This window comes from Kwoniella mangroviensis, assembly GCF_000507465.2.
Source record: "Kwoniella mangroviensis CBS 8507 chromosome 1 map unlocalized Ctg01, whole genome shotgun sequence".
In the NCBI taxonomy this organism is placed as follows: Eukaryota; Fungi; Basidiomycota; class Tremellomycetes; order Tremellales; family Cryptococcaceae; genus Kwoniella; species Kwoniella mangrovensis.
In genome coordinates this window covers 11,657,836-11,669,974 of record NW_027062533.1, presented here as the reverse complement: position 1 = coordinate 11,669,974, position 12,139 = coordinate 11,657,836, and the positions used below count along the sequence as shown (strand labels likewise).

General features: G+C 43.5%; 5 protein-coding genes across 5 annotated transcripts; 3 read left to right on the top strand and 2 right to left on the bottom strand.

The window, feature by feature from the left end:
* Positions 1-207: 207 nt before the first annotated feature.
* On the top strand, positions 208-2,218 carry I203_104421 (uncharacterized protein; the record flags this gene model as incomplete). The annotated part of the gene is made up of 12 exons (XM_019143987.1): positions 208-317; positions 434-536; positions 616-688; positions 783-853; positions 941-1,029; positions 1,110-1,182; positions 1,261-1,400; positions 1,463-1,498; positions 1,584-1,646; positions 1,718-1,835; positions 1,918-1,998; positions 2,084-2,218. The coding sequence occupies 12 exons, from the start codon at positions 208-210 to the stop codon at positions 2,216-2,218; spliced, it is 1,092 nt and encodes a 363-aa protein (XP_019007036.1).
* Positions 2,219-2,928: 710 nt separating this feature from the next.
* On the top strand, positions 2,929-5,415 carry I203_104420 (uncharacterized protein; the record flags this gene model as incomplete). The annotated part of the gene is made up of 9 exons (XM_019143988.1): positions 2,929-3,066; positions 3,168-3,294; positions 3,411-3,769; positions 3,849-3,930; positions 3,991-4,055; positions 4,125-4,147; positions 4,227-4,484; positions 4,671-4,792; positions 4,883-5,415. The coding sequence occupies 9 exons, from the start codon at positions 2,929-2,931 to the stop codon at positions 5,413-5,415; spliced, it is 1,707 nt and encodes a 568-aa protein (XP_019007037.1).
* A 358-nt stretch (positions 5,416-5,773) lies between these two features.
* Positions 5,774-6,913, bottom strand: I203_104419 (uncharacterized protein; the record flags this gene model as incomplete). Its single annotated transcript, XM_065517526.1, has 3 exons — positions 5,774-5,976; positions 6,136-6,513; positions 6,619-6,913. 3 exons carry the CDS (start codon positions 6,911-6,913, stop codon positions 5,774-5,776), a joined length of 876 nt encoding a protein of 291 aa, XP_065374344.1.
* Positions 6,914-7,232: 319 nt separating this feature from the next.
* On the top strand, positions 7,233-8,155 carry I203_104418 (uncharacterized protein; the record flags this gene model as incomplete). The annotated part of the gene is made up of 3 exons (XM_019143990.1): positions 7,233-7,523; positions 7,672-7,871; positions 7,975-8,155. The coding sequence occupies 3 exons, from the start codon at positions 7,233-7,235 to the stop codon at positions 8,153-8,155; spliced, it is 672 nt and encodes a 223-aa protein (XP_019007039.1).
* Positions 8,156-8,381: 226 nt separating this feature from the next.
* I203_104417 (uncharacterized protein) lies at positions 8,382-10,845 on the bottom strand (the record flags this gene model as incomplete). The annotated part of the gene is made up of 9 exons (XM_019143991.1): positions 8,382-8,521; positions 8,639-8,850; positions 8,958-9,079; positions 9,177-9,509; positions 9,634-9,845; positions 9,953-10,215; positions 10,312-10,397; positions 10,463-10,624; positions 10,699-10,845. The coding sequence occupies 9 exons, from the start codon at positions 10,843-10,845 to the stop codon at positions 8,382-8,384; spliced, it is 1,677 nt and encodes a 558-aa protein (XP_019007040.1).
* Positions 10,846-12,139: the final 1,294 nt, after the last annotated feature.

The following is a 12,139-nucleotide window of genomic DNA, read 5'->3' as shown; positions in this document are numbered from 1 at the left end:
TGATTCCGATCTTGCTTGGATACCATGAGAGATAGATTGATATAACACAGAGAAGAATATTTTATTGAAAGATATCTTACAGATTACAGTTTCTACTGGATCCGTATAACCTTACTGTTACTTCAGTTTGTCATTCATTTTACAACTGGAGGAATCACATCTCTCTTTCGACTTTCATCTAGTCTAACGCCACGTACATCCTCAAAAATGGCTGAAGTGCCCGATATCGCCCTCATGCCACCCGAGCAAGTCGAAGGGCTGGCTCGAATGGCTCTGGGGAATGGCCTGGGCTTCAACCTTGGTCCATGGATTATTGGGTGAGCGGTCTCTCGACTTTTGTCCCTTGACTTGTTACGCTTACGATCGACTCCTGTGTTTGCGGCCTTTTCACGCTGTTGTCCTGCTGATACAACCGGGTCGGTTTAAACTGCAGAGTGGTATTCGATTGTATGGCTTTTGGTATCTTGATTCATCAGTATCAAGTTTGGTGGACCTATTCTAAAGATTCAGAGAGATCTATCATGTCTTGGCTTACGGTGCGTTCTACCCTACCCTATTACATTATCATCTAGATTAGCAAAGACTGATATAAGTCTTTTTTTTTCTCGCATTTAGCATTACGTCACGTTGAATCAGATTGGTTGGACGGCATATATCATTTACTTCGGTATGCATTACTTTGTCTACAGTTAGTAAACTACCATCAGTCATTTATAGTACGGCAGGGAGACGAAAGTCAGTCAAGTTGATGAGATCGGTTGGATCGTTTTTCCTAAATGTAGATTTTGGCAGATTCGCGGTATTTCTCGATGTCAAATTGGCTATGATCTTTCCAACTTGGGGATGGTCCGTTGTAAGTTCACAATACCATCTATATCTATCGTACTCATATCCTGATTGACAGTGATTGGTTTGTTTGTTGGATATTTTGAATTTATAGTCCGGTCCGATCAAATTCTTCTACATTCATCGAACTTGGCAACTCAATGATCGTAATTGGTTTCTAGCCATTTTCTTGAGCGCTTTGAAGTGAGTTACTGCTACCACTCATCAAGCAGACAAAAAATTTAGAGCTTACTGATAAATGTATCATGTGGTTATTCTGATAGTCTCGCAGAATGTGGAATGTGCATCTTCCTAACTTGGAAGTTCAGTACTCTCAGTTCAGGTCTAGAAGCTGCTGTAAGTCTTGACTTGTGCCGCATATACATACAGATTGGATACGTCGCTGATAGGGACATCACGGTGTGTGTGTCGCAGAAAATGACAACAGTAACTCAAGTGTGGCAAGGGATGTCACTCGGTTCAGACGTGATGATTACGACTAGTATCGCTTATGCTCTGATCAAGTCAAAGACGGGTTGGTCTCAGACAGATGCGTTGATCAAGAGATTGGTGCTGTGGGTCTAATCATAAAATCATGGCCTAAGAAATCTACCGCTAACTGATTGTGAAATCATAGCATTACTATCGAAACTCAACTTGGTCCTACCATTCTGTAAGCTGGCTTCTGCTGATGATTCCCTTGTCGATGCTGTATAATATTCGATAGCTGATTTGGACGGTGCCACTTCACTCTGTAGTATGCTCGCATTCACCATCCAATTTGCCATCGCTCCTCCTGCAGCCCTCTCTCAATTCTTCGAGTAAGTTTACTATCGATACAAAGTGTGAATCTGTACTGATAAATCAATCACCTCGACACTCTACCTGCCAGTCTGCTTATCCCTAAAGCTTATGCTATCGGTTACTTCGCCACTCTGAACTCTCGATACTTACTTCGAAGAGCCGCTCATGGATCTTCCGATTCTCGTGATCCGTCAAGTAAACATATCGTGAGTGATCGCGACCATCTCTGATAAGTTGGTCCCACTGAACTGAGGTGATCATCTGATCTGTGTGGGGGAAACAACGCAGAAATCAAATACTTTTGCAATGATGGGTTCTAATAGACTTCATCAAGATACCGTTCATGTCGAGGTAGATAACTTCACCGAGGTGAGTCCACAAATCTACAGGACATGGAAAGATTGAGTTTATATGGCTGATCAAAGATATCTGAATGTGTGTGAGATGTAAATAGTCCCATTCCATGCCTCAACTCCACTCTAAGAGCGTTAATCGAGATTTCAAAGATATCAACGAAGATTCGGAATCCATCGAGAATTTGGATTATGCCACTAATCTTTCCAAGAGGAACTTGAACAATCTGGCATAATCTGAAGGCATGGAATGTCCATGGATGGCGATAGCATTTATTCACTTCGGAAGTCCCGAACAAAAGTGGGATGTGAACATTGTGCAATTTCCAATGCAGTACCTAGGTTGATCTTACTTCGTATCGAAACGATCGATATTTCTCTCGGCTTATCTATAACTATCCATGACCCTTTACTATTCACATGCAAATTGATATGACTCTCGGTCCATATCCATGATTTCAGTGACAACAATAATAAGCATCTTATTCCCAAATGGCAAAACAAGGTTCATCCTTGTATGTACCTTCTGTCTTTCTCCTCGAGATACGAAACGGAGAAACCCGTACCTCAAGGTCATGTCTTAATATCTGATCGGATCAATGTCATGGAAGAACCGTGCTTTCAATTCCGTTTTGTGCTTGTGCTGACTGTGCATGGATACCATCAATCCGAAGCACTGATACCTCTCCTAAGGGTTTTTAGTTTTAGTGTGTCCGAGGTATCCTCGGTTCTGAGATTGCTTATCACATCACAACACTAAAGGGAGCGAAGGGATTGGTCGACTGTGACTCTTTGGGCTACTTGCTGGTGTATCAGCTTGAAGTGCGATCTTTATATCTCTCACTCGCATATGGTCGATGGCTTTCAGTGAAATCACTGCTTAATTACTGTGAACACAATACTTTTAACTACCGATAATCAGATCGCAGATTAGAACAAACTCACGATGGCATGGAGTCTACCACCTTTCCCTCATACCTTGAGGGAGGTGAAAGATCTACTTCCTCATATCTACCTTGTTTTATCGGGTGGTATAGGTCTTTATATCTTGAACCTCTTGATATCGTATATTGGGGTACTTAAAGTGAATACAGTACATGTTAATCAATAGGCATGAATCACGCATTACTGTATTAAACACCCACAGACTTCCATTAATATTGTTTGTTGAATGTCGCTTTATAGCAAGTCAAAGGGTTACCTACTCGACATGGTTTGTTTCCCGCTTGGGAAGTAGGTCTAAGACCTAGATTACCTCATGTACCGTGGTTGTTCCCCGTCAAGAGCTTCTATACTAAGCCTGAATTTGATAGTGAGTAGAGTAATGTGCATACGGCATCGCTGGGAACTCTACAGTATACACGATTGATTCCCTTTCGTCTCGTCAAATTTAGCAGGTAGACTAATCATGCAAGTATCATAATGCAGTTTATCAATCATCTCAATCGGACTTATTGGCATTCACAGTCCTCGCCCTCCCCACCCATCCAGTATATTTTATCGGTTCACCCCAACTGGCCAAATATATCTGTACGAAAACTTCGTCATTCGGTAAAGCCTCTTTCGAAAAGCGTTATGAAAACATACGACAATTTGGAAGTAATATCGTCAGTGCTTATGATGGTGAAGAACATAGGAGACATAAGAATGCCATAAGGGGCTGTTTCGGCGAAGAGCTCTTCGAGAAGGTTTGGGAAAACATGACGGAACAGGTTGATACGATGTTGATTGAGGAGAAAGTTGATGAAGGGGGAACGATCAGGGATGTGGCGAAGTTGATGATCAAGGTGAATAACTTTGCCGTCATGGAACTGGACTATATCAAAGTAATATTCATCTGATTTTGTTGGATGTGTATCCATATAGGTCACTTTCGCTGTCATTGGAGAAGTAGGTTTCGGAGAGAAAATCCCTTGGAATATCCAAAGATCAAATGGTAAAGGTGAAAGTGAGTATACCCTTTCATGTGGTGAAGGATTAAGTGAGCTTAGTTGTTATGCATTTGTAGTGCCCTTCGTCGAATCGATGGAAGCCATGGACGAAAGTCTTTTACTTCAATTCTTGATGCCTTCTGTAAGCCTAACTACTCATTCATCATACGACGAGGCTAATTCGATTGATCTATTTATTTATGTTTCGCAGTGGGTACTCAAGGTGGTTCCTAGGTATGTATCTCTTCCTCTCATCTTTTCAAACTGGTGATCCCAAAGTAAGTTTCTGATGGTTGGTTTGTATTGTTCGTAGTTTACGAAGATACGGTCGAGCACGTCGAGATTACCTCAAACACACCCATAATTTATATCAAAACAGACGTGAACAATTGATCTCGGAAGATGATTTGTCCTCCAAATCGCCAAAGGACACCCTAGGGGCACTTGCTCATTCTCAAATCATAGCTGAACGAGGTTCTTCTCCCAACTCAAAGACCCAAATTGGAGGTAAAGGTTATGGTAAATCCGTTGTGGGGTTGAGTGAAGAAGAGGTCATATCTGACATGTGTGAGTGAACCTTCCATTCAGCCAAAGCTGAAAGGTAGCCCATGCTGATATCGGTACATTGGCATTTGATTGTTGGATTCTATCAGTCGTTTTCCTTGTGTGAGTCAATCATCGAGACGACAGTTGTCATATAACCTTTGTCGATATTGGCTTGTTTACGTTGTTGACCATGATGTGTCATTGGCTTTAGTGCCGGTCATGAAACCACTGGTCATGCACTCGCTTTCATCCTGGCTAATCTCGCGTTATACTCCGAATGGCAAGATGAACTGTACACCGAGATCAAAGAAGACTGTGGCGATGAAGAGCCAAGTAAGTGATCAGTCAACTGTAATAAAGTACTTACAGCGCAGTAAGCTGAATTAGGATTGTCATTTACTGTTTTCCTTTTCGCTACAATAGATTATAGAAATATGAACCAACTTGCTCTATTTCTCGCTTTCGCCCTCGAATCATTAAGACAACACGACGTTGCTCGACCAATTTTCAAATACGCCACTGAAGATGTTCTCGTGCCCTACTCTACATGGGATAAAGACGGCTCGAATGTTATTCAAAGACAACATCTAATGAAGAAAGGAAGTTTGATAGGATTGGATTTACCTGCCTGTCAGAAAAACCCATATCATTGGACGGAAACCGATAAATTCGATCCCCGAAGGCACCTATCAGGTAAAGAGGGTGGAGGAGAGGATGTATCGTATTTAGGGTTCAGTCTTGGAACAAGAGCTTGTATAGGTAAAAGATTTGCGGAAGTCGAAATGGTTTCTTTCATCGCTAGGATCATACCTAGACACAGAATTAAGATCAAGAAGGAAACAGAGGGAGAGGAAGAGAGTTGGGAACAGTCAAGAAAGAGAATGATAGATACTGCTTATGAGGATTTGACTTTGACTCCTGGTAAATTCGATTTGATCTTTGAGAACAGGGAGTGATCTAGTGTAGTCGATTTTCCCACCTGACTTTCTCTCTTTTCCCATTTCAAGACAGAATGGATGTTTATGACTACGAAAATTGATGTGCAGGCATGTTCATATACGTCTTGGTACAGTAGATGGGTTAATATGGCATGTTTTTTTTGTGTGCACATCTTGTGAATTGTTAGGGTGTCAGTTTCAGTTTCTGCCGTGTATATAGTTGTTTAGGTTAAATATGAGTAAACTAATCAGACCATATTCCCTGGTAGGCAAAGTGATGCGTCGAGGTTCAGAGTTGGTTTCAATAGAAATACAGACTGAAAACGGGTAAAAATGTAGTATATCTTACACTAATACATCGTAAATCCATCCTATCCTACCTCGTGCTACCTTTCCTGACCATATCCAGGAAGCTTTCCTTAGTCAAAACATCCTCCTTGTTACCACCTCTACCTAGGATATTATCTTTCTCCTTTTTCTTACCTACTTCGGGTTTCAGTTTGGCCTGCGCAGATAAGGAAGTCATGGCTGCTTCGGAATTTTTAGATGCGAGGAGAATAGCGTTGAACAGCTTGATCACTGCGCACCAGAAGAAAAAAGAAAATTAGCATTTACGGAATGAAGTTGAGGACGAACTTCGTCGTATGAGAAGGCCGTAAATTGTTGTAATGATGGAAGAAGTATAGAAATGAATCGGTTCATCTAACTTATAGAAACACGTTTAAGACTTTCACTCACCTCCTCTCTGAGCAGTCTTCCTCAAACTCTTCTCAAATTCCATCCCACCCATCACTCCATCACCTGTACTCCAACCTTCTACAACATCTTTGACTCTCGCTTTATCCTGTTTCTCCTCTTTCTCAGCTTTGAGCTGTCTCTTCGCTTTCGCTTCTAGCGATACCGATGATTTTGCAGGTGGTTTGTGCGCCGATAAAGCTAATATAGGTTGCTGTTGTTGTACTGTCTCACTCTCTCTCTGCTTCTCTTTCGTTTCACCTGCAGTGTCGCTGACTGTCTTCGCCTTCTTTGATTTTGATTTTTGAGTTAATGGATCGGCGAGTAAGGTGGTCAAGGTGGATCCGAACTCTGTTGCGGTGGTTGTTGATCTTTTACGTTCTGTGGAGATAAATTGCGAGTCAACCTCATGCTCCGGTATTACAGATGATATCTCCATCAAAAGTAAGATGAGAACGAAGCAAACCAGGTGCTAAGTCAACTTACTAGTACTTTTCTTCCCTTCTTTGCCCTCTTTACTCCTCTCGATCTCTTCATCGGTATCCATCTCTACGTCTTCATCTTCAAAACCAGATGCATTCCCTTCACTTTCAGATTCTAGATCTTCCCCCTTGAATCGGGTAGGTTTAGTAGCTAATGTGACTGATCCTTTTGATTTGCCTTTTGAGTTGGAAGTGTTGGATGATGGACCTGCTTTGGCTTTAGACGAAGAAACCTGTGCTGGGATGGAGGAAGATGGTGTCTTCTTGAGTGCTGATTTGAGCTTGGGCGGGGCCGACATCTTGTGAGAAGTGGACTGATGGGTGTTCTCTAGTGATATGAGCGATAGATCGTGATAATATACACTGCAGGTAACAACAAATTCAAACTTTTTATCCACTCGAGAACAAAACCTTCATAACCGGACGGTCCAAGCACCCAGCAGCATTTTGATTCCGTCTTTCGCTGTGGAATCGGACATCGCCGCCTGCCATCTGCATCTCGGAATAGGTCCAGGTATTCGAATTCATGTCAAGAGTGTACATACAGTACAGCTTAACCTATCTAACAACCTACTGTATAACATATCGTATACATACAAGGCCAAAGTCAAAGTCAAGATGCGCTCCCTAATCAGCATATCAGCCATCCTCCTGGCTTCTTCAGCAGTCTACGCCGACTCAACAACATACAGGATACACCATCGATTTTTATCCCATCCTTCACCCACTTCCCCCACGCCATTCCAGCATCTCGGTAATCTGTTGGTACAAGATACCCTTACCACACTTGAGGATGGACCAGCTGGGTCAGATCATCAGACAGATGATGGAAAGGGATGGTATCAGGTCGGAGTCCAGCTGGATCAATATGATACGCAGGAAGAATGGTTGATAGGTTCCACCAAGGCTGTAAGTCAAGGATACTTACTGATCTACAAATCTTCGCACTTGCGGGATGATACCTCCGCTTGTTCGATGCCGAACATCCACCCTTTATGTGGACGATATTATTCATTCATGTGCTGATCATGCCAATTCGCACCCACGTCGGTTACAGTGCTATTTATCCACTTCACCACCTAAAATCCAAATTCACCTTACCACCTCTTCAATCCCTTCTTCAATCTCCATCATACCCCATTCGTCATCGATATCATCTTGTCAGAGCACTTCCAACTCCACCATATCAGTAAAACTGCCTGCAGGATTGAATGAGTTGACATTTGATTTGATAAAGGATATACATAAAACCTATAGGTAAGCATATGCAATTCCCACTTATCATGCAATATACCACATTCCGTGATACGGTACCACTTCAATGGCATTGCTAATACCCTCAATTGATCACTTTCTTCAGCCCCTCACTCGCTCCACCACCTACGGTCGACCCCACGACAGGCTCACCCGCTCCTCCCGAAGTGGAAAAGACTTTCTTCCAGAAATACTGGATGTACATCGTTGGCATAGCTTTGTTCTTCGCCATTCAGATGGGTCCCGATGAGCCTAGAGGAGGGGGAGCAGGAGGAGGAGGGAAATGATCGGTCCAATTTCTTTTCTTTCCCTCGCTACTGTCAGAAGAAGAAACTGGAAGGGCAATAAAGTGTATTTCACGAGTCATCGGTCATTAACGGAAATTAATGTGTAGAATATATATATTGCATACAGATCGATCTCAATATATCAATACAATACGATCCAAGACCCGGGAATTACCAGAAATTGAAAACCCGTACCCATACTACTGTAGGCTATCAGACACATCGCCTATGCCTTACTCTTCCCTGCCCATGGAGGAGCATTCCCATAAACCCAAGGACCAGCCGGTCCTACCAGTTCAGGTTTCAAATCTGATATGTCGTTGGCACCGATATTACGCATCGTGTTGGTGATTTCCTCAGCCAGGACTAACCATCAGACCACAAACATCCATCAGCATTTGTATTATATATATATGCAGAATGTCTGGTTTCCGCTTGGTGTGTGAGAAGGAAAAGGAAGTGGTAGACTAGTGCTTGACTCACTCTGACATAATCTCACTACTCCATCTTCACCGTGTGTACCATTAGCGTACAAGAAGCTTCTTCCCAGCCCTACGGCTTTCGCACCGAGTGCTAGGGCTTTCACTACGTCTGCACCTGATCGGACACCTCCATCCATCATCACGTCTATCTTGTCGAATAGTTCAGGTTTGTTGATTCGCATTTCGTACAGCAGGTCTATAGGTGCGGGAGCGCTATATTAATCAATGAAGCTTCAGCAATTATCCAACTTTACTTCATTGATCCGATCGAATATCGTCGTGACTGTCATTCAAAAAGCAACCGCAACTGAGAGACTCACAAATCACATTGTCTCCCACCGTGATTAGATAATATTATACCCTGTACACCATGTTGAACGCATAATTCGGCATCTTCCACACTTTGAATACCTTTGACGATAATCGGGAGATTTGTGTTTTTCTAATCGTATTCTCACTATTAGTATGGGCATCGCTTTTCCCTAAAATCGCAACATCGCAATACGAGATACATGAGTGAAGCCGAGGGCTTGACTTACCCTTATGAAATCGAGATCATTCCATGTCAGATTCGTATCCTGATAACCCGATATCGCCTGACTAACACCCAGTGGAGCCTTTGATTTACTTTGATCTTTCGAAGAAGGTGGAGGAGCTACGGCTGCCTTTGCTCGAACATCTCTGGTTCTCTTAGATCTCCATGCGGCATCCACCGTAAATATCACTGCTGAAGCACCTAATTCCGTGACTTTCTTCAGTAACGCTTCGGAAGCCTTTCGATCTTTGTTGAGGTAAATTTGGAACATGACTTGTTGGTTTTGCTCGCGCGCTGACATGATCTCGTCAAGAGAGCAAGAGGCGTTGATGGAGATCTAAATTCATTGGATGAGGGGATCCGTCAGCCTCAATAACATGAAGCCAATGACACCCATATTGGAATGGGAACACAGGGAGAGGGTATACGCAACATCAGATGAAAACCGAACTCCAACTCACACCCTGTACGATCCCACATTTACCAGCACCTTTAGTCAAATTCACTTCACCGAGAGGATGACCCAGCTTCGCCATGGCGGCCGGAGATATGAATATAGGTAAAGCAGTCTGCATCCCTACAAACTCGGTGTTGAGCGATCCGTGCGTGGCATCGCGGAGCATTCGGGGTCGGAAGTAGTATCGTCGGAATGCATCTTGATTTTCGGCTGCGGCTATTATCGATGATCGACAGTTGGAATTCTCTGTCAGTGAAATCTGTAGAAATCCAAACCACTCGTTTGTAACGGTTGGGAGGCCAGGATCCGGGGACTGGACTCACTAATTTCTCGATCGGCCGCAGACTTATAGTAATTCCAAGCTGTCCCTGACAAGATTTGCTCCGCCCAATCTTCGAAATCATTAACCAACAACATCGAATCTACCGGAGGTAACTTCTTTCGAGCTTCTTCTATCCTTAATTCCTCTTCTGTAGGTTCTTCTTCGGTGGGTTCGGGCATCGAGAGGGGATCCACAGGACCTAGGTGTTGAGATGGTGCGAGAGTGTCGAGTGCGTCGGGTGGATGAAGGGGTTTGAATATTTTGCTGTGAAGGTGTGATAGGAGGTTTATCAACACAAGCGTGAGATAGTTACCTGATCGTCTCAGAGAAGTCTTGATATATGAGATTACAGGTACTCACGTTGCATCTTTACCTGCGTTAGCCAAGATAATCTCAGCTCCTCCTGGATGTTGTTCTAGAAAATCAGTCACGTCGTATACATTGCCCTACGATTACATTCCACAAAATATGAGCTCCAATCCATTGTAAGTTAGTATGGCTGGCAGCTTACATCGATTATGACCCAACAATCATCATGCTTGGTGTGTTTCTGTACTTCCTCGAAACTTATCAGTTTCTGACCTGAAGGTTGCTTCGTACCCGGATACTTGTCTGTACCTTCGTCTGCTTTGATGGATGGGATGAAGAATGTTTTGTAGGTTATTGCGATTCCCTAACAGTGATCACCAGTACATCAGCTAGCTATCTACTACATGATCGTTATGTTGGTGGATAATCATGACTCACTGCTGCTGCTGCTGCGGCTAGAACTAGACTTGTCCTCTGTCTTGAAGAAGCTGCGCTCGAGGTGAAGTACCTCCCTCGGGCAGTTGCGCGTACGGATGCTGATCCCACCGCGGTAGATCTAGCAGCTCTAGGCAGATATCTGAACATGTTGCAGATGTGGTTGGGCTGAGTACAAGGATGATGATTGATTGAACTACTCGAAGCTATGTGTTGACGAATGATATCTTGATCAATTGTCTCGCTCGATATTTTCCATGAATCCCATCTTTCATCCTCGGTCCGGCTGGCCGGTGGATGGTTCCCCCACCTGTAAGTGGTATACTCACTTAAGGACTGAAGCAGAAGTGGGGGGAGGGTGCCTAGATGTGGGATGATGATGATGATGATGATGTGCCACATTTGTCCAGTGAGTTCTGAACTTTGATCTTGAGAATTGCTCTCTCGATCGATGATGAGTTTTCCAGCAAGACGCCACTCCCCTCATCTCACGTGTATCTTACGCAACATGCTGGTCACCCCTGTGTTCCAGCTCCAAAGTTACATCTCCGCCGGAAGGTGCTCCTTCCCTTCTCTGCCATTCGCCACCCTTCTTTCCCGTTTAGACAAGTAAGTCTTGGCTGGGGAGGTGAAGGGGTAAGGATCATTATGAGTGTTCCGCAGGACAGTTGCTTAATAGCGGTTAACCTTTCAACGATCTACCTAATGTGTGTGCGACAATTACAGACAAAAACACTTGTAAGTCAGTTAAGGTTCGAGATCGATCATGAGATGATGACGAAGATCACCCTTCTTTGCGTTTTTTTTTTAAAAAAAAACTTTTTGCTGCTTGGTGTGTTTGGGCTGGAAGAGAACGATAGCTCTTTCCCATCAATCCGTGTGATTGTCATTGTTGTTTGTTCGTGTATGTTGATGCTGACTTGACCATGCAGAGCAAGACTTCTTGCTGAAAAAGAGTATCCGTAGAATAGCATCCGATCTTTGTTCCAAGATTTCCGTCTCCGCTGATGGATTGGGATGGGATTGGATGTGTGAAGCATGACATTCGTAGGGTGAACCCTTTCGCAACAATTATCTATACACGGTGCTCGTAATGGTTGCATGGATCTAGGTAGCAAATGCATGTATCTACTGTATGAGACAACAGCAGTATACAGCAGACTGGGTTTTGTTTTGTCCGATGATGAAGGGGTACTATGGTAAAAGGGTTCGAAGCGCCACAAGTAGTCGATGATCGACACTTTATGAACCTGTACCACCATTTTCATCCCATTTCTTCACCGTCTTCGTCTTGATCAGTCTTTTGTCCATCTGCTCCGTCATCACTACCGTACATACATACATACACGAACAAGCCGAACGTAGATCACTCTCAGCATAGGCTGGATCACGAGGAAGGAGATTGATGGACTGAGGTGAGTCTGAGGAATGTAAACTCAGAATT